Source organism: Syngnathus floridae, chromosome 17 (genome assembly GCF_059516105.1).
Source record: "Syngnathus floridae isolate MCC-2025c chromosome 17, RoL_Sflo_1.0, whole genome shotgun sequence".
NCBI lineage: Eukaryota > Metazoa > Chordata > Actinopteri > Syngnathiformes > Syngnathidae > Syngnathus > Syngnathus floridae.
The window spans coordinates 11,597,215-11,622,924 of NC_142429.1; the positions used below are offsets into that span (position 1 = coordinate 11,597,215).

The 25,710-nt window shown below is 46.3% G+C and overlaps 2 protein-coding genes across 5 annotated transcripts; both read right to left on the reverse strand.

The window, feature by feature from the left end:
- Positions 1-2,897: 2,897 nt before the first annotated feature.
- rnf216 (ring finger protein 216) lies at positions 2,898-16,205 on the reverse strand. Of its 3 annotated transcripts, XR_015853265.1 has the most exons (20): positions 16,061-16,205; positions 13,786-13,918; positions 13,551-13,684; positions 12,360-13,460; positions 11,106-12,269; positions 10,949-11,025; positions 10,734-10,845; positions 10,451-10,612; positions 8,479-8,590; positions 8,238-8,371; positions 8,123-8,173; positions 7,852-7,989; positions 7,503-7,651; positions 7,354-7,432; positions 5,118-5,215; positions 4,377-4,599; positions 3,967-4,036; positions 3,496-3,887; positions 3,316-3,383; positions 2,898-2,980 (listed from the first exon to the last, which is right to left on the reverse strand). XR_015853265.1 is itself a non-coding variant. In XM_088357090.1 (19 exons), exons 2-18 carry the CDS (start codon positions 13,850-13,852, stop codon positions 3,505-3,507), a joined length of 4,254 nt encoding a protein of 1,417 aa, XP_088213216.1. In that variant the 5' UTR covers positions 13,853-13,918; positions 16,061-16,205; the 3' UTR covers positions 3,130-3,383; positions 3,496-3,504. The 3 variants fall into 3 exon arrangements, 2 of the variants coding, with proteins under 2 accessions (XP_088213216.1, XP_088213215.1); XM_088357090.1 differs by lacking the exon at positions 2,898-2,980 and having other exon boundaries at positions 3,130-3,383; XM_088357089.1 differs by lacking the exon at positions 2,898-2,980 and having other exon boundaries at positions 3,130-3,887.
- A 186-nt stretch (positions 16,206-16,391) lies between these two features.
- On the reverse strand, positions 16,392-25,588 carry smurf1 (SMAD specific E3 ubiquitin protein ligase 1). 2 transcript variants are annotated; one of them, XM_088357093.1, is made up of 18 exons: positions 25,303-25,588; positions 21,973-22,011; positions 21,446-21,554; positions 21,147-21,280; positions 20,955-21,020; positions 20,765-20,840; positions 20,480-20,691; positions 20,318-20,402; positions 20,075-20,221; positions 19,647-19,869; positions 19,412-19,515; positions 19,196-19,310; positions 18,949-19,127; positions 18,737-18,874; positions 18,536-18,656; positions 18,264-18,465; positions 17,975-18,050; positions 16,392-17,904 (listed from the first exon to the last, which is right to left on the reverse strand). In XM_088357093.1, exons 1-18 carry the CDS (start codon positions 25,355-25,357, stop codon positions 17,805-17,807), a joined length of 2,181 nt encoding a protein of 726 aa, XP_088213219.1. In that variant the 5' UTR covers positions 25,358-25,588; the 3' UTR covers positions 16,392-17,804. The 2 variants fall into 2 exon arrangements, with proteins under 2 accessions (XP_088213219.1, XP_088213218.1); XM_088357092.1 differs by having other exon boundaries at positions 17,975-18,059.
- Between the last annotated feature and the right edge of the window lie 122 nt (positions 25,589-25,710).

The window sequence follows — 25,710 nt, forward strand, 5'->3', positions numbered from 1 at the left end:
GTAACCAAGGCTAAGACAAACGGATGTGGAATGGCAACTATGTGGTAATGACTGTGCCTTACGCTTACGTTTTGGGCAGTAGAAAATTAGAAGGGTTAAAAAAGAAAAAAATCCACATCTTTGCTTTGTATAACTGGAACTTCCTTTTGTATTATTTTTTTGTATAATTTGTTTGATATTGTGGATTCATCTCTCGTGCCATTGGTTCACCTGAAATCCAACAACCAATAAAACTGGGATTTGGAAAAAATGTGTTTGGACTTAATTATTGCCATAGGAGCATTTTTCTTAAGCATATACACTTGTGCAGTTCTAATGCTAATAGAATATTTAGCAACAATTTATCAATCTATTCTAAAACTGAGAAATGGTGATCGTATCACTGGGTAAATAAGCCACCTCATTGCTAAGTATTCCGACCGCATGGAGCAGTGGCGCTAACATGCGGTAAGGCGCTACTCTCCCCCTTTCGTCTGAATAGAACCTTTGTGTTGAAACATGAATCTAACACACACACCAGTCAAGTTGGTAATGTAATGATGGAGAGCCTCCAGAGCAGGTCTCTAATCCATTTCCCTCCCATCATCTGGCAGATCCCTAAGGGATGCCCAACATGGCAAAACAAACATACATTGCCTCTGGCTCTGGCTCTACCCGACACCTCTCCTGCCCCCTTGCTTCCTTCCTGCCTTTTCTAACCACCCCAGACTATGAATCCCTCCGTCAAGTCAACACACCCGCTTGGTTCCTCAGCCTGAAAAGATGAGTCACACAAAATATGATCCAAATCCCAGAAATGGGAGCAGTGGTTTGCGGGGAAAGCATCATGCTGGAGGCATGGCCTTTTTTTTTTTTTTTGTTCTCCCCCCCCTGAGCAAATGTGAAAGGCTGGGGGGAGGGGATGGTAGGGTGTCTGGCTATGTGAAATGGCCGCCATCTCCACCCCCCTGTTCGGCAAAACTCATCGCCCTGTCTCCACGGCAACCACAAGACAGCAGTGACAGAGCGAGCGAGCTGGGTGTCCGAACGCTCGTCATCCACAATGCGGATAGACGGGGGGGGATTAGGTGTGTTTTGTCTCAACCATCTTGATGGAGTGGACATTTTTTCACTCGCTTTTAGCTAAATTCCTGAAATTAAAATGATTTTTTTCTCCTCTCCCTCCAATGTCGAGGCAGTAGGTCAGTGGGTCGGTGGGTAATCTCTTTAGCGGTGCAAATTAATCCCACGATTCCCAAACAAATTAAATTTCACATTAACGGGACATGCACAAGTCAGGCCCGCAAGGAAAAGGCCTAGTCTGCTGTGTAAGCATTATTTGACAACAAAAAGGTCTTCATTATCATGAGATGTCAGCAAATATGGTTGCTTCCTTTCCTGAAAAAGGCCTGCTGTTGAATTGTTCATGTTGCTATGGTGACTGCCTGGCAGTTGGACCACAACTAGCATCTCCCTTGGATGGTGAGTTCCTCCACTATTTTTTTTTATCTGTCTGAGACTAGCAAATTGAGAGTCGCGAGAATGATTGGACAGCCCCCACGGGTTCTGTTTTTGGGATCAGGAAGTCAATTTGACACGAGAGTGAATTAAAGGGGCAGCTATGGCTGAGGGGAAACATTTTCTTTTTTCATGATATGCTGCCAGATTGTAAATCAATATTCAACGGTGTGGCACAAAGCTAGCACAGAGAACAAGAGCTCCTAAAAATTGACTTGCATATTAGGGGTAATAAAAAATACAAATTCTGCATAGCTACAAAATACACACTCATTACGGGAACAATAACACAGACGCACTTCCACTGAAATATACACAATCCACAGGAATAGTCTAGGGAACGCATGCTGACAGACATCCCTGTAGACACGCACACACACACACACACACAAAAATGGTGTAAAGGTCATCTCAAATGGGACATTATACGGTTTGAGTCGGGGGAAGTTGAACCAGGGCGACAGGAAGTGTCACTTCTTTGTATGGGTCATGTCTGCTCCATTGATTGCTTTTTTTTTTTTGGTACATGGGAGCAGTCCTCTGTCATCAAATCCATAACTAAATATGTTGAATTGGCATTGGGAAGGATGATTTGGGGGTCATTCTAGAATCCCTACTTTAGAACATTTGTTGGGAAAGAATCTCTCTATCAGAGTCCTATTGCACTTTTCAGTTGAATACATAGCTGTTGTCTACGAGTCATTTCCCTTCCTGCCATTTTCGCGTAATGAAGTTATTTGCGAGACACGGCCGGCGGGCCCACATGCTGTTTTATGAGCTCCGCTGACCTTTGTGTTGACCCTTCACTTCAACTGGATGGCAAATACGGAAAATGCCCACAAGGCGTTTGGGAAAGCTCGTGTGAGCATCCCACAAACAATTTGAATGGGCATAAAATGTTTCACTCAAGTTACTTTATGTGAGACGCTGTATAACTATTTAGCCAATAGCGCACTTTGTCTTGACTATAAGACAATTCAACTGATAAGTGCAAGATCCACCATGTTGGCAATGCTTGGGCCGAAACTACACTTACTAAAAATGTAGCAGGCGTGACGAAAGCCATCAAGCGGGCTACAAGAAGCTTGAGCATGCTGCTGCTTTTATTGTCCGCATGTAAAGACACCACGCTCGAGCGATTGGTCACAGCGACAGCACACTTGGCTGAACAAAGAAGTCCACTCATGGACTGTCGCCACGCCGCTTATTGGTTTAAAGCATCCTCTGTCGTGTGATTGGCGAACACCCTCGGGCTCGTTTATCGTGACTCGGCGCTTTTTGTGGGAGGCAGAAAAGAGGAGAGCCCAGGAAATTCATTCATTATCTGTCGCATGTTGTTCTGTACTTGTCTAATTTGCATATTCCATTCATCACTCATTATGGTTGCATGTCAATTGGAGCCTACCTTAGCGGACTTGAAGCAACTTGGTCATCAGTGGAGCTAACATGCATGTTTTGAGGATGTAGGAGGGAGCTGGAGGACCTGGAGAAAATGGACATAAGCAGAGGAAGAACATGCACACACATTCAAATCCACAACATCTGAACGAAGAGAGAGAGAGAGAGAGAGAGAGAGAGAGAGAGGCACCTGTGCTCAGTGGGCTACGAAATCAAAGACGTGCATGACAATCATGAAAATGCAAACAGAAAACTTTATTAGAAAAACCGCACAGCTTGAATGTTTTGAACTTTTTTTTTGTCAGAAACGTTATAAACTGGATATTTAACAGATTTTTTTTTTTTTTTTACAGATGGAAAACACAAGCTGGCATCCAAGATTCAGTGTGAAAAGGCAGCAAAGTGTGCATGTGTGTGTACCTCTACAGATGTAGTTACTTGTGTTTCTTCAGTCAAACACAAAATGACTGACACCAGATGAAGGTTGGCTGAAAGCGGGTGCACCGAGAAAATGTTATAAAAAAAAAAAAAAGGAAGCTCTGAAAACAAGAAGTGGATCTGTAGAGTGTAAGCGTGGGCTGCAGCAGACAGTTAACTCACATGCGTGTGTTATAAATGCCTGAAGTAGCGGTGGGCGGGGCCATAGTGCATGGGCATGTCAATCATGTTCAGGTTTAGAGGATTCCGCTCGCCGTGCCGATTGTTGTGGTGATGATGATGGTGGTGATGGTGGTGGTTATTATTGTTCAAAGGGAGCAGGTTTGGCAGCGGGGGGACGTAGGGCGCCGGGGGCAGCTGGTTGATCATGTACATCTGGCCTTGAGCTAGGGCGGGAGGGTAATGGGCGCGAGGGGGCACAAAGAGGGGAGCCTGCACCGCTTGAGGATGACGGGGACCCGGAGGGGGAGGGTTTTCAGGGGGCGGACCCACACGAGGACGCTTTGTCTCTTGGACGGCCTCGGGAGGCGGGCCGACTCTCTTTCCCGATTGATCTGAGTCGAGAAGAAGGAGGGGGAGGGAGAGTAAGCGACCAAGCGTGTTGGTCAGTCTCACGAAATCAGACAAACTCACCTGCAAACTTCTTATTCAGCTGCACTTCTCCCTCCTTCTGGATCTCCTGTATGTTTCGCTCGTCATCTAGCTACGGATGCACAACAGATACGAACGAGCAAGTTAGCAACATGTGGCGATGAATAAAACTTATGGAAGGGGGGGGGGGAGAATGGAAAAACTTGGTCAAGTTAGGACTCCAAAACCACAAGCCTCTCGCCAGGCCTTGTTGAAAGTATTTAGCCATTTCTCGGCTCCGCCTTAGCAACTCGCTTATGAGCAACATGGGCGCTAATTGCTACCGATGGTTGCCAGCGGGATTCCCGCCAGGTCACTGTGGGCCTCTGCAGGGACCAGATGGTCCAGGTCACGGTGAGTGGGGAGTTAGGTGCTGGGACCGCTGTCCACAAAAGTATTCACTGCGCGCGTACCGTGGGATCCGTCCAGAGGGAACACTTGCGGCAGTGGCGGCAGGGAGCGCCCGGCGAGCGAGCGTGCTGGCAGAAGTGGCTGTATCCGGTGATGGCCTCTCGGCAGAGGTAGCACATAAAGCCGCCGCAGCGACACGACATGCGGTTGCAGCCCTCGGACTTGACCAGGCCCGTGCCGCACTTGACGCACTTCCTCACCCGGGCGGCCGTCATGCGCTCCTCACTGACGAGCACAAAAGGACACGAGTGAGAAGACACAGAGATCCAGATCCCGTCACTTGGAAATAGAATGTTCTTCCTGGCTTTACATGTCTAAGAAAACTAGGTGTGCATAAATATATAGATGTATTCATTGGGTCGTCAGTTGTTCATTTCTGGTCCAGATGTTCATTTTGTAATTAAAAAAAAAAAAAAGGCTTCTCTTTTACCATTTCTAAGTAACGTAGCTTGCAGAAACGAGTTGTCTTGTACTAATAATCAAGTCCATCCACTGATCTTTTTACCAGGCCGCTTCCTGTCTCTGTCATCACCAGGAAGAAGGAAGACCTTCTCAATGGCTCAAAACAGGAAGTACTGCCTAGCAGGCCCACGGGAAGCAGCCGGCTTCCCATAGTGTTGTCCGGGAAACACAGATATTTACCCAGCATCCTCTTTGGCGTGGAGAGGGGATAAGGATGGAGGATTAAAGAGACGGGAGGTTTTTTTTCCCGTCTTCATACGTTTCGATGGGCTCCAACTTACATGAGCACCCTCATGCGGATCTCGTCTTTCTCCAGGACTTGCTCGCACGTCTTCCCCACATGCTGCTTCCACTGCACGTGGCATTTTCGACAGCTTTCCTGCACGTCGAGACAAACACAATCGTTGAATGGATTCATTTGAACTCGAGCCAGAGAAAAATATTAGTCCGCACTGCAGACCCGGCAAGGTGTGGCCCTGCGGCGCGGCGCGCACACGTTGGGCGGGATTTGCCCTTTTACAAAATGCTCGGTTGCCTAGAAACTGCAAATCCATCCTCTGAGCTTCGGCGTGTACAGCATCGTTCTTAGCGCACGCTGAGGCTAGTGCTAAGGAGGCAGACATCAATATTTGAGGCATCACTCATGTAACATTCAACATTGACTGGGAGGAGGGACTTGCGTGCATGTGCTCTTTTAGCCAAGGTCAGATGGAGGACAAAAGAAAACGGGAGGAAACTTAAGATGGCATGTGGCTATGCAGAGGAGACACTTTGGCCAACACAGGGAAAGTTGACCAAAAATAACATTCAATGTTTTTTTTGTGATGCATTCAACAGTATTTGTATCCTGAATGCAAAGGTGACATGTTGAAAAAATGTACTTTGACACAAAAAAAGGGTGGCTAACAAAAGGGTGGGGGCAAGAGTGTGGTGAACTATCGCCCCCTACTGGTGACAAATGTTTACCAGGAAACATGGCAGCTTGACGGCAGACAGAGATCCACACATGCCCAACTCGCAAGAGCACAATTTACAATGTCCGTTCTTTCAAGCCTCAGCTCGTGGCGCTCCGGAGCCTCCGTGCTAACGTGTCATTACACGTGGTCCCCTGGGGCCTTCATTCATAGCATGCCTTTCCTCTCATCCTCCATTTTTCACTCTTTTGTCTGCACATTACCTTATAAGGTGGTGCAAGGTCTGTTGCAGTGGTTCCGGTGGGGGTGGGGTCTGCATTGTGCTATGAAACGAGGTGCTTTTTGCCACCGTCGGGATCAGACGAATGACGGCGAGACGTAAAACTACGCAGTGACGTTACTGCGTTGAAATGGCAGCAGTTGTGGGACAAAGGCAATTTTTCCACTGGCCTACATTTGTCATGACGAACTCCTATGCGGGCCAGGAATAAGCTTGTTCAGATGTGCTCAGAAGCACATGTGGAATACATTAGGGGAGCGCGGGTGAAAGCGGGATGGAGGGGAGGGGAATGTGGGTCAAACTTGATGTGAAGCACATTTGAAACGGAGGAGGAAGTGCTCTCGGCCAATGGGAAAGCGGCGGAGGGGTGCGGGGCAAGGGGCCTGCCAATGATGAAACATCCGAAAAGGGGGGGAAGGTGGGCGGGCTTGTGGAAGTGTGTCAATTACATAATAAGGCCCCACCCTGGCCACAGCCCAGGCAAGCAAGCCATAGGGGCTGCTACAGCTAAATAAATATTTTTAGTCAGACCCAACTAAGAAAACAACCAACTTCAGCAATGGTTTAGGTCTAATTTGCATGTGTGGTTTTAGCAAAACTCCCTCAACAAAAAAGCCATCCTTTTTCAGCCAATCTGTTCCAAAGAGAAGTTTTAAAAACAAAAATCGAATACAACTGGACTACCGTTGGCAGCTGTTGGATATAAAGATGAAGATATTACTCGGCGTGAAGGATCTTGGGCGTGCCATGAGCACACGTTGTTCTCGAAAAGTAAAGGGCTCCACCTACGGCACCAAACGTTGAACTGCATATATATATATATATATATATATATATATATATATATATATATATATATATAAAAAAGAAACATTGCTCCACATACATGGGGGCCATGTGTGCCAAGGTACGTTTCATCCTGATAAAGGTGATTTACAGAGTGCACTGCATTGCCCTCCACCTCGGCATTCCTCAAACAGTGGGAGGAGACAGTGATAAGAGGCAGCGACGTCTCCAGATGGAACCATTTGCTTTGCTTCTTCTCTTCAATAGCGAGCTCTGACACATTTGTTGACCTCTACCCCCATCGTTATTCTGGGTGGACATCTCACGGTCAATACATTTGGTCACGATGGCCCAGTACATTCCTGTTGTCTCGTACTTCATTTCAAAAATGCCTCTGAAGAACCGAGACAATAATACAGGGGCCAGTGCAAATTTCCGATTGGACCGAATTGGCTTTTATCATTTGATGCTTCAAACTGATTCTGGCCTCAGCAGAACTTCCACATATGACACAAAACAAGCAAATACAAGACTGACCTTGCGGCAGCGGGGATTGGGACAGCTAAAGAGTGACATGTCTTTGTCCAACAAGGCTGGAAAGTTGCAGAAGGGACACCTGGCAGACAGGTGAAAGAGAGCAAAAATGTCATTTTTCACATTCAAAACACATAAAACATCGCTCTTACCTTACTAACTCATCCGCGCAGGTGGCAGCAATGGCCTCCTCCGCCTGCCTCTCGTAATATTTGCAAAGTATGTTTTCTGGCAGGACCTTCTCCAGTTCGCAGACTGGGTACGAGCAAAGGCAGCCGGCCTCCATGCAGCTGAGCTCGGACTGCAAAGAGGATGCATGAACATACACAAAGTGGTTAAAGTAATTTAAAAAAAAAAAAGATGCATGTTATAACAACCAAAGAAGTATTCTGAAGAATATTTGAAATATTTTAGCAACTTGTACAATAGCAAATCAATTCAAAGCAGTACCTCTCACAAATATCAGATTTGAACAGAATACTATCCACATAAAGGACGTACCTTTCCAGAGCCAAAAACTGCTTCTTGAGCATATTTGACGAGGCACTCTTGACAGAATAAGTGACCGTCCGAACACTGCGTCATTTTCTCAAAGGCAAACTCTCCGTAGCAGCAGCCGCACTCGATCAGCTGGCCGTCCTGAATGAACAACAATTAATCACCGATGCATGTCATTTTATGGTCGGGTCAAAAGCATCATCGGGACAAATACTATTTACAAGAATTAAGGGGGGGGGGGGAAAACAATTTAAGGAGAGCGAAATGAACCTACTTTCTTGTATTCATCTTCATTCACTTGCAGCGCTAGGAGGAAGTCCTCATGCTGGAAAGAACAAGAAAGAAATCAACATTTGAAACAAGTGGGGGAAAAGTGCTTAAGACAATACCTCTGCCCATTCCTTGGCTTTCTGTTGGAAGAATGTAAGCTCCTTTTGTAAAGAAGGCTCCAAATTGTTGTACATCCTGCAGTAGCGTCGGCCACTCTCCAAAAAGTACATCCTCTTTTCAAACTTCACCTGACCTGCAGCACGACGGATAAGCAAAGGACAAATTCACCCTTCTATGCTTTGAAATCGAGTCACTCGGAGACACATGCGAGAAGTACGGAGAAAGCTTTCTCCTCCTCACCGTGCTCAAAGCGGAAATCGATGTAGCAGCGTTCAGTGGGTATTCTGCTTCGTCGTCGCTTTCCTGAGGAGTCGCCTGATTCTTGAAACTTTTTCAGAGCTTCAAATAAGGCCTACGAGAGAGACCGCTGATCAGAAATAGATATTGTTGAGACGAGTTGCAAGCCGCGCCCTCTCTGCCTGGGTGAGTCTCAGCCACACAGAAGCAGGCAGGCTGTTGAGAGCACCAGGTGGGGTTAATTAAGAGGGAGAGTGGTGGAGCTCATGGTACCCTGCCATGATTTGGACAAGGCAGCATTTCCAAAGGGCAGGACTGCAGCGGAAAGCTTGGAAAACGAAGCAAAAGAAGGAGCCGGTGAGCCTCTGGACATTTGAACATGGGGCTACAGCCCGCATCTGGGTGGCTTTGGAAATAAATATGTAAAATTGATATGGGTTAGGATCATGCTAAACATTATGGTGAAATCGTGGTAAATTATGTGGTGTAATTTAAAAAAGTAAAAGCTAAAAAAGAAATCGGGAAAAATGTTTGTGTGTACTCACCGGGTTGAAAGCTGTTTGGCTTCATCCTGTCTTAGTATTTAAAAATTAAGTATTTGATTTTGGGTTGTATTGCTTGATCATGGTTTAGAGTTTGACCATCTATTTGTGTTTATTTTAAGGTTTTTCACCTGTGTTTGGCTGAAGATGAAAATAAACCAAAGACAAGGAAAAACCAGTCATGATCACTGAGTGAAGTCCAGTTCAAATCCTTTTGTCCAAGCGCCTTTCAAGTGGGGAGCTGCAGTTTAACCCCACAAAAGTGTGGGCCACTTGACAGTGAAAAACCGGTGTGAAGACCGGAGTATCCTGAACAGCAACTGACCAGGCCTGGAAATCCAGAGGCCTGGTAACACGCTGAGTATCAGCTCACGGCAATTGAATCCTGGTGGGAAGGAAAGATGGCCGACTCGCAGTCATTGGAGCAGCTCAAAGCCAAGAGGACGTCTGCAAAGCGGCAATTCTCCAGGCTGGCCAACATTGTCCGGACGCATGCCATAATGTCTGAAGAGGAGCTCAGAGACAGTTTCAAGACCCTTATAATTGAGTCCAGCAAAGTCATGGAAGCAAATGAGGATGTGGAGACCCAGTACCTTGCAGAGATGGAGCTGGGGGAGGACCCTGATGAAGTTCCAGGTTTGAGCGAACAGCAAAAGGCCGATATTGTGAAAACTGCAGATGGGTGTGAGGTGAAACTGAAAGAGCTGAGGGACCTCATTCAAAGGACACTCTGGGCTAACTTCGGAGAAGAGGAAGTGACGATGGCAGTAGAGGCTGCAGAGAAGAAAGTAAAGACTGTGATGTCCCTTGAACCTGATGGAAGCAAAGAGGCCTTTGACTTTCTGTTTGATTACATGGAAAGATTGATTAAGAGAGCAAAGGAGCTGCACACACAGTGGAAGTGTTGGGCCCCTCCCGCCGAGCAGAGAGACTTCCAACTGCGTGTGAGGGAGCTTGACAGCGTCATTCCCAAGTTAATGTCCAGAAAAGCATGGTTCATTGGAGCAAAAGCTAAAGAAGATGTTGAAAGAAGTGTAAGTGCAGCTTCCATCAGCTACCCAACAGCCATTAGGCTAAAGCCAACCCCCCTCCCCAAGTTCACTGGCATCAGGCGAGACTTTCATCGCTGGAAAAGAGACTGGGAGGCCCTTCAGAGGCAAGGAGAGCCCACTGGGTCAAAAGAAGTTAAAAAGGTCCAGCTGGTCAAGGAAAAACCAGTCATGATCACTGAGTGAAGTCCAGTTCAAATCCTTTTGTCCAAGCGCCTTTCAAGTGGGGAGCTGCAGCTTAACCCCACAAAAGTGTGGGCCACTTGACAGATATATTCCCCATGGAAGAAATAAAAGTAGAAAAGCTTTCACAAAACCACCAAGCATCGTGTCCTTGACAAAAAACAACAACACATTGAACTGAGCAAGAATAAGAATTTGCACCTTGCGTGTGATTGCATAGTGTCCTTTCAGGGCATTGAGCGCCCATTTGATGTCTTGGCAGCTGATCAAGCGGAAGTCCGACATGAGCAAGTCCGCAGCCTGCATCACGATCTCCTGACCGACCTGGCCCAGCTTGTCGTAGTCAAAAAGATCCTCAGTTACCTGAAAAGATGCATCACGCTGATGAAAATACCTCATACCACCTCCAGAGACCCAATGACTTGTAGACAAGTCATACAATACGGCATGTTGCAGCTCTTTTGTGTGCTTCCAAGTGTGTTACCTCTGTTTTATTGTCTCCAGACTCCAGTAAGACGCTGGTGGGCAGATCTTTGGCTGCAGCAGCAGCTTCTGTCTTTGGATATTCCGGGTTCTCCAACAGTAGGTTACAGATACTTATAAAGAGCACAGGAAAGGAAGGCGGATGTTCACATGATTTGACTTGCAAATATGTGTGCAAATTCGTTGCCCCCCCCAAAAAAAAAAAAAGCTTCTTACACATTCAAGTCTTGCACATAATTCTTTCGGATCAGTTCTGCTACATAGGCTTCTTGGACATCTGGGAAGAGATCCAACTTTGGAGGGAGAGGTAGAGACAAAAATATTAGGCCAGTATTTGAACGAGAGCGAAAATGAGGTGTCCGCGATGACTTACGACACCGGTAATGAGGTTTCTGATGTGCTGCTGTAGCTCCAACCTCTCTCGTGGCCGAGATGGACCGGGCCTTGCATCCTCTATTCTGGGAATGTCTTCTGGAACGGGAGGGACTGCAACCAGACCGGGAACTGGGTTCCCCCTTTCTGGGTTTTCGCCCACATCTACATTCTGTTGCACGTCTCCTCTGTTGTTGGGAACCGAAGGTGCGGGAGCTGGTCCAGCGGGATGGTTTACATTTGTGCCATGGGTTTGTGGAAACGCATTGGAGGCACCACCCTGCGGTCGGGGATCGAGAGCGGCGTTGCCAGCAGCCTGGCTCCCGAGCATGATTTGGTGGCCCGCCTCTGGAGGTCCCAACCTCTGAGGGGCCGCAGCTATTAGCACCGCAGACTGGTTCCTCGGCGGCGCTTGATGGGGCTGGGGCACCTGGGCCGGAGCCTGGGCTGGGGCCTCGGCGAGGGCCTGGGGTTCAATCTGAATGAGATTGCCGCGCATGGTATGCAAACCGGGCTGGAGCACGGTCCGGGGCTTGTTCTGTTGCTGCAGCTGCGTGATCAAAGCCAAGGCTTGGTTGGTCAGTTGCTGTGGAAGTATGATGGGGGTCGACTTTTTCTGCGTTACTAATTTCGATGGCCCGCTAGTCTGAATTTGTGTAGATGTGCTCGCTTTAGGCTGCGCCTCTGCACACGAAGTGCTCGCCTGAGGATTGTCTTGAACGCCGGCCTTTTCTTGAGACGTGGTGGAGGCGGGAAGCGTCTTTGAAACAACACTGTGAGATGTGCTTATCTGTGGCCGAACCAATTGTCCTGCGGAGCAAGCCGGTCCAGATGTGCTAGGCCGAAGGTGCTCTGCACCTAGTCTGACATTTAGAGCTGGTACGGAGGTAGATTGGCTTGGAATCGAAGAATCATCTCGGACTTCCACATTTATCTCTTGGGGCGTCCAAGCAGTTGTCTGCTGGGAATTTGTGGTTGGGTTTGGCTGTGTTAGTACCGCTGCGCTGACTGAGGATGCGTGTGCAATAGCATCTCGGGAGGTCGAGGGAGCACATGGGTCCCTCGTAGCAGTCCCGGAATTTCCACCGACTTTAGTAAGGCTTTGTGAGGCCCCAGTCCACTTTGCTGCCGGTCGTATGACATGTTTGCGTGCAGGTGCTATTGGCTAAGACAAAGACAACATTTCAATGATTAAAATGATGAAGTAGTATGACATTGATATGATGGTTTCTCCTAGAAGAAAACAAATATTTACCTCTAATATGGTGACATCGTCATCTTCAGGCGCATCGTCTGGAACTAAAACATGACTGCGAGGTACCAACGTCACGGTCTCCTCGCCCACATCTACATTCTGATGCACGCCTCCTCTGTTGTTGGGAACCGAAGGTGCGGGAGCTGGTCCAGAGGGATGGTTTAAATTTGTGATGTGGGTTTGTGGAAACGCACTGGAGGCGCCAGCGCCACCCTGTGGTCGGGGATCGAGAGCGGCGTCGCCAGCTGCCTGGCTCCCGAGCATGATTTGGTGGCCCGCCTCTGGAGGTCCCAACCTCTGTGGGGCCGCAGCTATTAGCACCGCAGACTGGTTCCAAGGTGCCGCTTGATGGGGCTGGGGGGCCTGGATCGGAGCCTGGGCTGGGGCGAGGGCTTGGGGTTCAATCTGACTGAGATTGCCGCGCGTGGTATGCAAAACGGGGTGGAGCACGGTCCGGGGCTTGTTCTGTTGCTGCGTGATCAAAGCGAAGGCTCGGCTGGTCGGTTGCTGTGGAAGTATGACGGGGATCGACGACTTCTTCTGGAGAAGCTGCGTTACTAATTTCGATGACCCGCTAGTCTGAAGTTTAGAAGATGTGCTCGCTTTAGGCTGCGCCTCTGCAGAGGAAGCACTCGCCTGAGGATTGTCTTGAACGCCGGCCTTTTCTTGAGACGTGGTGGAGACAGGAAGTGTCCTTGAAACAATACTGTGAGATGTGTTTATCTGTGGCTGAGCTAATAATTGTCCTGCGGAGCATGCCGGTCCAGATGTGCTAGGCCGAAGGTGTTCTGCACCTAGTCTGACATTTAGAGCTGGTGCGGAGGTAGATTGGGTTGGAGTCGAAGAATCATCTTGGACTTCCACACTTATCTCTTGGGGCGTCCAAGCATTTGGCTGCTGGGAATTTGTGGTTAGGTTTGGCTGTGTGAGTACCGCTGTGTTGACTGAGGATGCGTGTGCAATAGCATCTCGGGAGGTAGAGGGAACACATGGGTCCCTCGTAGAAGTCCCGGGATTTCCACCGACTTTAGTAAGGCTTTGTGAGGCCCCAGTCCACTTTGCTGCCGGTCGTATGACATGTTTGCGTGCAGGACTTATTGGCTAAGACAAAGACAACATTTCAATGATTAAAATGATGAAGTAGTATGACATTGATATGATGGTTTCGCCTAGAAGAAAACAAATATTTACCTCTAATATGGTGACGTCGTCATCTTCAGGCGCATCGTCTGGAACTAAAACATGACTGGGAGGTACCAGCGTCACAGTCTCCTCATCAGAATCATCAGAAATGAAAATCAGCTCCCTCTGACGATTGCCAGAGCCTGAAAAAAAACATTAACATCCCAGGGCAGCAATTTAGAAACAAAACGTGACGGTGTATTAAACTATGAATTTTTTTTTGCTTCCCTTGTATTGTTTTTACCTTGGCTTCGGTGGATGTTGAAGCTGGCCAGGTGAATGACATCATCATCATTGCATCCATCTGCCATGATGATACACAGCTCATCAGCCCCCTAAATGGTCTTGGACACAGTCGCTGGCTTGATTTACACCATCTACAACAGGGATGTCAAAGTCAAACACACAGAGGGCCAAAAAAACAAATTTGCTACAAGCCGAGGGCCGGACTGGTTCAATGTTTATTAAAATATATCGGAATGATTGCACATAGCCTATTGAACTAAGACCTAACACAGTGTACATTATTTAATGATTAAATGAATATGGCAATATTTTGTTATGGCTCTGTCAGTAACTTCAAGGGAAAATATTTTCAACAGCCAAACAGCAAAAAATTAAATTGTTTTAAAAACAAAATGTGTTTCTTAATATCAAGATAAATGCATAAATAAAAGTGCATGCATTATAAACTGAAAATGTATTATTGTGCTGCTCTATGATCTACCGATCATTGCTTTCAAATCGTAAAATAAAAAATTAATCAAATCAGTTGTATTCTTTCTCATGGCTCTTATCTGCAATTTTCCCTTGGTCCATTCAACTGAAAAATAAATATAAATAAAAAAATGCAAAAATTTACGGCACACAGACAAAACAATACTTTCTTCAAAGAAAAATCACGTCTTGAACTGATTTTGAACTGGCTGATTTGGCGATCTCTTTTGCCACAATAAAGCTAGCCTTGGCAGCAGCCTCGCTTTGCGATTTAGCATACGTGAACATAGCCTGTCTGGACTTAAGGCCTCGTTTTAATTCTTCCACCTTCTGTAGCTTTTGTTCATATTCCATTTTCTTGTCTTGGTCTGTGTGTTTCTTGGACGTTCGATAGTGCCTTCTTAAATTTAATTCTTTCATTACAGCCGCATTTTCTCCACACAGAACACACACAAGTTTGCGTCTCACCTCCGTTAACATGTACTCTGCCTCCCACCTGGCCTGAAACCCCCTGTTCTCAGCGTCCACCTTACGTTTAGCCATTTTTGAGGAGGGGGGTATCAGAAAGTTGAACTCTGCTCTGACTACTGATGAATAATGAAGCCGCTTGTGCAAGCTGCAGGGACATCGCGGGCTACCGTTGCATTGTGGGAAATGTAGTGTTGGTGCGTGCAAAACACCAGCGGGCGGCTGTGGCCTGCGGGCCGGTTCTAATAGTAATTCAATATCATCCAGGGGGCCATAGATAATCAATTCGCGGGCCGGATCTGGCCCGCGGGCCGTAACTCTGACATATGTGATCTACAACATAGAAACCAGTTTAAGTACAGGTTCTCCAAAATCTCTGGAAAAGAAAAAGTACTAGCTAAAGGCTTCGAAGGGTTGATTGTACCATAATATTAAAGTAATGCAACTTGATGACTTCGTATTACTTTGGAATTACTCAACTTCCAAATATGCTGATGAAAATATAATTGGTTAAACTTCACTCTTGAACATTTGCATGTGTCTGGGATTTTTGGTCTTATGAATATTTAACGCATAGTTTGGGAACCTTGAGGGAAAGTATGTTTGTTTGTTCCATAAAGTTGTCATTGATATAGACCGCACAAATAGTAACTATGACGTGACGATGGTGACAATATGTCACATCGCTACCACATTGCGTTTTCATTCTTAATGTGGTTTCGTCTGTCCACATGGCAATTGAAAATGTTTTTTATGTACCCCAATGAGTCACATTATAAACATGAAATTGAAGAGAGGACTATTTGCAAAAAGGCGGACATCTGATTCAATCAAATCACTCGCCAATATAGACTGGCGTCACTTACATGCAAAACTCCGAGCTTGACAACTATTTAGTGCTAAAAGTAAACAAAAGAGAGCAGAAAACACTCAACGTTGCCTTCAAAGGTGGGACTTTGATTTAGGATACAAAGACTGTACATCATGGTAAGACAGAAATGACTATCAAAGCTATCCCCGACGTTTCGCTGACAAAACTGAATTTTAAATCGAATTCTGGATCATGCTGACATTAGCGCTAACGTTCTAATATTATCAATGTATATAGAAGGCTTCCGTCAAACAGACATGAAGAAAAGCAAGGAATTATTTCCGCGGAAATTTAAAAAGAGGAGAAAGCAACGCAGCCAGCTAAGCTAACGTTAACGAGCTCGGCTAGCCAGCGAGCTAGCCAGTAGGTTAACTAGTTAGGGGACTTCTAAGTTAGAGTCCAAAGCAGTGTCTCAAACCGTGTACACGCAATATAAAAGAACAACAACAGAACATGACAATACCGCTGCTTCTTGTTAGAATGCCAGTAGCGAACGTCTTCTGTGACTATTGATAAAACACGGAAAAGCCAAACAAGCAGCGAAAACAACAGCAAAGGGGAAGTATGTGACGTCATCCATACAAAGCCCGGTGATAGTAATGGCGTCCTGGGAAATGTAGTTCTCAAAAAATAATGGAAGAAATAGGAAGAATACATTTGAAGGCTCGCGGAATTTGTATTATAGTGGTAATAATATTCTTGAAAGCATTAGTGGGAGTAATAAAAAAAATTTTGAAAGTTGTTGCTGCGCTGAACAATAACTTTTAAAAAGTAGAACAATCACACTACACAAGGACATTATTTTCAATTTATTTTCTTTTAATATAATCTTATTTACAAGGTATTTTTTCATAAATGTTTTAGTACATAGTAAGTTTCAATACTCTTGCATCCATTACACAGTGAACGCAGAACCTAAAAAATGCAGATTGAAACTATTCTGCTTAACAGTCATCAATCTACAGTAAAGCCCAATATTTTCCACATTTCTCACTTGAGTTAGTTTTTCTTTTTTTTTTTTTAAATTCATTCATTCACATCCGTGGAGGACGTAACGGTAAAGAGCGCTTGTTCATTCATGGCTGCCTTGAGGTTAATGAGTACTCGACAAAGGGCCGGAGGAAAAAAACAGACGGGCAAAAAAACAAGGATACGTTGATATTAAAAGTGAAAGGCTTGCGCTTTTAATAAAGAGGTCACGAAAAACTTTCCTGAAGCTGACACCTTCTTTGTATTTCCTCGGCTCATTTAGAAATCTGTCACACGCCTGACCTCTCAGTAGAGGGAAATTTTAAAATCAGGGCTTGTAAGATTGATCCCTTTCCCCTCAATAAACATACCATCGCATTCATAGTTTATATACACATAAGGATATTTGCATCATTATGCATGTTAAAAAAAAAAAGTGTAGAAATTAATCAAAAACCACTTGGTGGATTACTTGAATCGGAAGTGAATTGAGCCATCAACTCGGCGACACGGGATGAAAGGATTAGTGTGAGCTCTTTGCAGAGCATATAGCAGCTTGGTCAGTAATCACTTAGTAATAAATAATAAAACATTAGCGTGGATCAGAGTGGTCGCAGGTACGAACAAACGGGACAAACGGAGGAGCGGGCTCATTTGATCGTTTTGCAGCGGAAGCCGGGTGCCATGCCACACCCACACTGTCTCACATGCACGCGTACGGAGACACGTTTGGAAACGCAACAGTGGTCAAAAGTGAACGCATGACAACGAGTCAGTCAATCGGGATGTGTCATACCCAAACACCCACCCACACACACATACACACACACACACACACACACACACACGCGCGTCACAGTCAGCCTTAGCTTTGTTCTCCGTCCAGACATCATTGCACCGCGTCTGTTTACCGGCTCAAGATTGGTGACGAGTTCGCTGTGCCTGTAGACATTCCCAGGAGTTGACATCATAGCTTGTTAAAACCAAAAAGGTAAAAATGCTTCTTCAAAACATTTGAAAAGATTTTAAAATACTTTGTTGTTCTTTCCCCCCCCCCCATTTGACTTCCTTGCTGTGCTTGCGCCTTTAACTTGCCGTGCTTGGCCGCCGGCTGTACTCTGGTGTGCATGTTCTGTGCATGTCGTGAACATTAAAAATAAAATAAAAAGTCAGAGAGTTGAATGCAAGTGCAAGCACACGTGTGACTGTGTACGTTGGTTTGGTTGGAGGCCCTTTCTTCACTCCACAGCAAAGCCGCAGGTCTCCTCCACAGCAGTCAGCAGTTTCTCATAAAGTTTTTCATAAGACTCGTAGGGCGGGATGTCTATCCTGTTGAAACTACAACACAGACAGGGACAATTAACAAATATATTAAAAAAAAAAGCATCTGCTGGGTCAATGTCTTTACCACGTGTGCGCTTTGGGCAGGTTGTCAGTGTTGGCGTCGATCAAATGGATGGTGAAGAGTCTTGGTCCTGCAGAACCTGTAGAGCCTTACACACATACATTCTAGTTATCACTGCTCTATTCTGCTACACGGATCATTTTGCCCATGAAGTTCTCATCCACTAGATGGCAGAAACCCCGTTGAAGTGTATCCACCTGTTGCCATTCACGCAACAGCATACTACCGGCTTTGTATTCCGTTAAATGGGCCCGAATACGTGCGTGGCCTACTGAACCAGTGCATGACCCACCCTGCAGTGCTTTGAAGCCCTGCAACGGGACCCGGGTGGAGCCTGTGACAAACTGCAGCAGGCGTCCTCTCCTCTCCTCGCTGAAGGCCTCCACCGCCTGCCAGAACCACCGCACCACGTTGCTCTCGCTCGTACAGTGCTTCAAGCGCGTGTTGCTCTTCCAGTCGGCCAGGTCGATTTTACCCAAACCGCCGATGATCAGCTGCCAAAGGGCATCGGAAAGATAATCAACAAAAAAGCGCTGCCAATTATCTTCAATATAAATAACTTACCTCAAGTTCTTTATGGTCGAAAGCTTTTAGGAGATGTTGGGGGATGAGCTCGCTAAATCCCTTCTGGAGAGCCAGAAACTGGGCTTCTATTCCTCGCATAAACCTCCAGTTCACATAAAGCCTAAGGAGAAGAATAAATATATTTTCCTTAGTAGTCATTCATTCTATGAAATAATGAGATTAGTTTCTAGTCTCTTTTACCTCACATATTCCTTCTTGTTTTCCTCCGTAACAGGAATGTTACGGCCGTTAGGTTTGAGTTCATGTTGTAGGAACTTCCCAAAGGCGTTATGCTCCACGCAGAAGGTGTGATCCAACACCGAAGTGATGTCGTTCTCTCTGCAAACACAATGTAAACATTCTTAGTTGTCAGGCCGGTCTATTTCTTTTCTGTCCTTGCTTCTCCAACTTACAATATCCAGACGAGACTCTTGTGCAACTCTGGGTCGGTTGTCTCCAGGTCATTGAGCTGAATGGGTTTGCCTAACAGCTGTTTGTAGAAGGGCAACGTGAAGCTCCCGTTGATGTAGTGGCCGTGAAAAACGGCCAGCCCCATTACACGGCCCACAAAGTGGAAATATGACAGGTGGTCCTGAAATATGGACAGAGAGAAGCTATCAGGTCAATTGTAAAGTGTTGTACGTGTCTGAGAGTACGCACGGGGTTAATGGAGGAGTCAGGGTTGATCTGTAACGTGTAGATATTGTCGGTGGAGTACTGGAAGAGGCCGTAATAAGGGTTGAGCATTTCGTGGCACAGCAGGTACAGCCACTCCCTGCGGAGAACCACCGCAACGTTATGGAGGTCAAACTCATTCGGAACGCAAACATGACTTAAACAGGTCTTTTAGGAATAAAAGATTCAGTAGAGGATCACCTCGCCACGCCACCGTAGTCGAGGCCCTCCTCCCCTCTGAATTTAACCATCAGACGCTTCTTGAGGTCTTTGGGCCTCATCTTCATGATCTGCCGATACGACTCCTAAAACAACAGACGTGCGCAACCTTCGTTAGTGACTCCCGTAACAGTGAAGAGGCAAATATTTGGAGCAGCGTTTCACCTCATTGTTATTATGCAGATTTTGAATAGCACTCACAAAAAGAGGTGCCCACCTCAAATATCTCTTCACGGGAGACCTCGATGCGACAGTGTCCAGCTTGGGGCTGCTGCAGGGAGAGCTCGTGGCGCAGCAGCTTCAATTTGTGGACCAGGTCTCGCTCGTAGCGCGCCGCTACGTCCCCGTCGCCCCCGACCACGCCGCCCATTCCTCCGCCCTCGTCAACCCCCACGTCCATCTGGGGGGCCTGTGAGGATTCCTTCACTTGGGACTGCTGGCTGAAAGAGGGAAGACACCATATGTTTTTGTTAATACATACAATAAATCAAATCACACATTTAGTAGGTCAGATTAAGTGCGAGTTCCGCATTGCAGCAGTGAGATTAGCAACAGATTAGTGTTGAAACGATTTATTTTGCCCATGTGTCGGGCTAAATTCCATGCATGCAGCCAGATTGTGATGTATTTTCAGCCCGCCGGCACCTGATGATGGTGTGCAGACGCGGGTCGGTGAACTGCGTGGTTCTGTTGTTGTGGTCGACAAAGTAAATGCGCCCCGACACCGTGCTCCGGACTTCCCAGCCCACGGGTAACGGACCGAGCTCCTCGCAGCTTACGCTGGCCAGGTCCCTGCAATCACGCATTAGTCCAGATAGTCGGAAAAAACTCAAAAACAGAGGCTGCATTGATAGCTAGCGACATATACGACGTGGATGGATGGCTCACCTGGGTATCCGAGGGTCATGCCAGGTGCTGACACCTGTCTGCGTGTGAAGGAAGTACACCTGGCCCTGCACTGTCGTTCGCTGCTCTGTATGAGAATCAACAAGCGAGAGAATACGATGAGCGGACCGATCGAGGCGGTACGAGGTGAGGTGTCGGACTGACCGTATCCCTCAGGCAGGTCGGGCGGCTGGTGACCGTGAGGTCTGTTCTGAGGGGTGTGGCCATGGCCTCGAGAATCCTGCCCCCGGATTCGCTGGGACTGAAGACGGTTTTCTTGACTAGGCGAGTCGAGACGGCAGTTGCCGCCACCCGCAGCACCGGTGGGGTCGGAATAAGGCAGGGGTTCTTCACTGAAGCATCCCTCTAACACGGGCCTAAACAAAAGAGACACGCCGAATAAGATATTTTCATCCTGGAGTGTCACTATTTGATGCTCCGAGCGCTCACCCATCATTTTCCAATAGACCTCGACAGTCCACCACAGGGCCTCCGCTACCTATGCGGTCTCGTGTCTGCAGGCTTACTAAAAAGGGAAGAGAGAGGAAAAAAAAAATCATAGCGTAAATGTCAGCCCATGAATATATTGGGGCGACGGTACACACGGAGAAAGCGAGAGAGAATCATTGTGCAGACTCACCTACAATCTGTCCCCGCACTGCGTCACTGTCTGAGGGGTTCAGTTTACAAAGATCTAGCCGCTGGTCTGGAGGGGGACATAAAAAGACCCCTTTTTTTTATTAAAAGCCCTTTTCAAGATGCTGCAGAGGCTTTGTATACAAGCGGCATCAAAAAAACAAAACAAAACAAAACAAAAAACAAGAGCGCTTACATCCTGTGTCTTTTAGTCTGCTGATGGCATTTGAAAGAAGTCTAATGCACCCCAAGAAGCCCGCCCCCTGCCGTTTATGGATCTTCTTATGGTTCCATATACTGATGGTGATTGAGTCTGCCTTTCCAATGTAGCTGGAACAAACAAAAACACACACAATGCTATTGAGGGGGAAAAAACCCCAATAGGAGCTCATATTAACCCATTCACTGCCAGCAAAAATAAAATAGAACTTTGACGTCTATATGCGTAGTGAATGAGTTGAGTGACATCAACGGAAACATGATTGGTAAACTTACAGGTCATAGTGCTGATTCCATTTGGGGTCCAGTGTGCTCTTAACTGTGTCTGTCGAGTGGCATTGACCCGATCCGTCCACCACGACCTTGGCAAAAGGATCGGGTAGACCTGTGTGCCCACCGTTCACAAGTGTTAGCATCTAATTCAGTGCTTTTCAACCTCACTGTGCTTAATACAGAAAAAGAACCAATGCAAATGTATTCGACATAAAAGTGAAATACAACTGAACTGTAATAAAAAATAATGTCCTGGATTAATGAGAAAAAATATGAAGCCACTGCAACATGAACAGTTCGATTCTAAAAGTGTGGCGAGAGTACATTAAATGTTCAAAGTCCAACATGAAGCCTTATGGAGTGGTAGCGCTGGTCCAACAGTGCCACACTGGCCCAGGGCCATCTGGCCACCATTAATGTCGGACCCTGAGAATCATTGATCTAACCAAATAGTTGCCAGGGCAAAAACCACACAAAGGAACTCATTCAATCTATAGTCAAGCGTCATGCAAAACAAAAGAGCAACTTACGAAAGAAGTCTTTCTTTGCGAGGTTCTTGGCACATAATACTGCAGGGAAGGATAGGACATCATTAATATGGAACAAGTCAAATTGTGTAGGTTGCATGCTGCTATTCAGGGGGAAAAAAAAGGACCCGTGTTTAAAAATGAAGATATAAATCATGCAGAGTGGGAGGCCACCCACAGTCTGAGAAATAATACATTATTTTATTTTAATTGTATACAGTAATGGCATTTTTCTTGCCCCCTAAAGTCGACCGTGTCATGAGGAGGAAGAAAAAAAAAAATAATGATGGCGCAGAGCGATCTGGCCATCTATTGATTGACAGACTAATTGATTTGTTCCACCACGCCCGCCCGCAATGTTATCCCGGGCTCTGTGTCGCAATTAAAATGGTAGTTTGGCCCAGACGGCCGTTAAGGAAGTCAGTCCGCCGCAGGTTTTTTGGGATGTGGTGACTGTGGTGGCGGAGATATGTCTGCCGTGTCCTCATCTGCTTCCTGTGAATAACCCGAGGAGAATGACTGGCTGCGAGAGAGATCCTTCCCTTCCTTCTCCTTTGACTCACACATTCCACAGCCAGACATCACCACACCAGAAGCAAGCACACGCAACCAGCAGACGAACGGAATCGCATTTCTTGATCCATCCTGAATCCACTTACATATTTTGTCACTGCTCAAGTCGCGCCCCCCCCCTTTAACTCATCCATCTGTCTCTTGCCAGGAAAACAATTTTTTTTCCCCCCTCAGTCTCTCTCTCTCTCTCTTTTTGGGCTTTTGTCCATCTCTTTGGTGGCAGTAAATGTGTGACGGGGCCTTTCTCTGCATTTCAGGAAATTCCTCTTTCTGCCAAGGTCATGCCTGGTAGACACACACACACATGGGCTCAGCTGGTTCCCCACTTCCCCACTGCTGCTTTTCCTTTTTGGCATTCAAGACTGATCTTTTATAGAGAACCTGAGAACCGGTGGGAGCCAGCAGGGGAAGAATCCTTTTCATCCGGTCTTGATGGGGGAAACGAGTAGAAACATCACAAGGGTGACGCTGACCAAAGTGAACGACTGCCGTCTCAGGGAACGTAAAAAAAAAAAAAACACAATGCGCTTTTTTGGGACTCGTTCTACGGCTATACGAGAGCTTTGCAGCTGAAATGATTTTTTTTTAGGGCACCATGTGCAGTTTCCTGATCAACTTAAAGTGGCTTGTTTGAGACGGGAGGAAAACAAACAAAGCTCGGAGCAACTATTTGTTAAAAATCACTTGCGTGTAAATATCGACAGGATTTCATGCAACGAGAAATAAGTAGCTTGATTTCTCTTTCAAATTAGGATACATGTGTAGGTTTGTGCACATGCTGCTGGCGAGAGGATTAGAGGTGCTTAGGTTGCCAACTAAACATTGTCTCCCCTTTCCTCACTTGCAAGCTACTTGGCGTGATTTGGATTCCTTCCCTCTCGATTGTGTATGGTCATATTTTTTCCTGATCTATTTCCTTCATCTCCACCCGATCTCGTGAGTGTCCCGTGTCCAAAGAGCCAAATCGGCACACAATCCAAATACTTGGCAACCAAAGCCAAGCAGCACGTGTTGCCCGAGCGAGCAAACGTTCAGCCGCCAATGTTTTGCGCAGTAAGCCAACGAACATCCCACTTGCCTAGACAAAACAAGCCTTTGTATTACCTTTGACTGAAATACGCTGGAGTTTTTGGGCGGAAATATTCACTGCATAGGAGGCACTTAACAGGAAGGCAGATTATTTCATTAGCGTTCCTTCCCATCTCTTATCACCTGATCTGATTGATTCAGCAGAGATAATACAATTTTAGCGTCCAACAAAGTGTGTTGCAATCACCACTTCTGAGATAAGAATAAACTCATATAGTCATTGACAAGGGAAGAACATTTTATAGACAGACTGTCAACGTTGCACGACTGCATTTGACAAAATCCCAACTACTCATCACATGATAATTTGGATATTGCTCATTCAGTCAAATGTGTGACAAGGAAATCGGAAGGCCGCCTTTGTGCGTGTTTGCCTGCCACTTGTGCTAATGTAGGCCAAACATCCCCTCAGCATGACAGACTCAACAAAACCACAGCGGCCAGCCAAGCAGTAAAACCGCCATTGGTTCTTCGCTTCAACGCACATTCCTCAGCCAATTAGAATTCCCCTCATACCTGTAGGGGCGGGGCATGGTCATGGCTAATAACCTTTGTTTGCATTCAAGCAAAACTAATGAACGTCTGGGTCAGGCGCACTCACACACACACACAAGGGCTCATCTGGCTAATAATGCAAAAACACAACAGACTCTCATTGTCATTCAACAGATTTTTACACCAACGATATTGTTAAATTTCATTACATTTATATACAATATTCTTGGATATACATTTACTATAAAAATGCATATCTAATCTAGCAACATCAGGTGACGGGCAGAAGGACAAAATGTTTTCCGACTAGATTGCAGAAGTTTAATGATTAATCTGCATTTAGTTTGTGCCACATCCTTGTTTTAGTGGTACGCCCTGAGATCGTTTCTCCCGCAACATATGTGCATTAAACCTTTTTAGCATCAGGTGACCAAGAAGTCTGGCCCTAGGCACAGAGTGACATTTCCATTTGAATAGAGGCCCCTGGGAGCCCTGTGGGGTCACAGCGGCTACAGTGAGAAGCCTTTGTTGCAGCTGAGACACAGGAGAGAGAGCAAACATCCTTAAATGGTTGAAATGAGCAGCCAAAAGACAAAAAAAAAAGGGGGGACACAACGGATAAGGATTAGCATTACGATGTCAATCAGTTACAATGATTAAAATAGCTGTCAGATGCAATCGGCTGCGAAAATAAGCACACTGATAGACTCCATTTCTGTCAAAATCAGTCTTCAATGATTGTGTTATGATGCAGTGGGGTATAAATGTTGTTTTTAGGGTGGTGGTTGATTAGCCCCCCCGATGGGCGTAGCTAGTGAGCATTAGCGGTCAACGTTAACTACAGAGTAAGCTAACGCCGACTGGCTTGTGTTAAGAATTCATCACGTATTAATGCTTTGGAAGAGGCTATGTTACCAATGAGCCCGGTGGCTAAGAATGGCTCGGGTGCAAGTTCCACGGGTCAGTGAATTATTTCTCCATAGTGGTCTGCTTTGCATTGCGGCTAACAAGCTAGCACTTGTGCCTCTGTCTACGGCACAAAAACCGGATGTTTAGGCAAATAGCAGACCTTCAAAGCTAATCCGGGTTGGCTCCCCTCACGATACACCGCAGTGCACCGAAGATCCAAATCGAAAGATCCAGTTTGTGGTGTCTTACAGTCTCGATTCTTTTTACCTGTCAGTCGTATTTTGATGCTGGAACCGTTCCTCCGAGTCCCAGGATTCGACATCACTCCGAGGAAAAAACGATCCCACAAACTTCTCCTTCGGGTCTCCTAAAAGAGACCGTTTCACGACTCGGACGGATGGTGAATGTCTTCAGATTACAAACACGCGGTTGGTTTTCCGGTTCTTCATGGATGCGAGTGTATTATTTCATGGTAAAGTCCTGCGCTTCGAGACCCGACAACACGGGAGAACATTTTCGGGCAGGCTCAAGCACGTCATGACGTCACACTCTTGACTGTACAGCCGTACGTGCTCGCGTCCGGTGGGCGTGCCCGTGCAAGTCCCTGCACAAAAAATATATATATATTTTTAAATGACCGTCCTAACTGTGCCATTATATTTTTCATTTCTCACT

Bases quoted from the DNA above. Each gene is read 5' to 3' on its own strand.
- rnf216 (XM_088357090.1), bottom strand. From the start codon at position 13,852: ATGGCAGATGGATGCAATGATGATGATGTCATTCACCTGGCCAGCTTC. The intron at 8,591-10,450 runs GTGCAAATTCTT...TCTCTCTCGTAG, and splicing joins ACTATGCAATCACACGCAAG to GCCTTATTTGAAGCTCTGAA. The intron at 3,888-3,966 runs GTGAGTTTGTCT...TTCTCGACTCAG, and splicing joins GCTGAATAAGAAGTTTGCAG to ATCAATCGGGAAAGAGAGTC.
- smurf1 (XM_088357092.1), bottom strand. From the start codon at position 25,357: ATGTCGAATCCTGGGACTCGGAGGAACGGTTCCAGCATCAAAATACGA. The intron at 20,841-20,954 runs GTGAGTCTGCAC...TTCCCTTTTTAG, and splicing joins AGTGCGGGGACAGATTGTAG to TAAGCCTGCAGACACGAGAC. The intron at 20,403-20,479 runs GTCAGTCCGACA...ATTCTCATACAG, and splicing joins CGACCTGCCTGAGGGATACG to AGCAGCGAACGACAGTGCAG.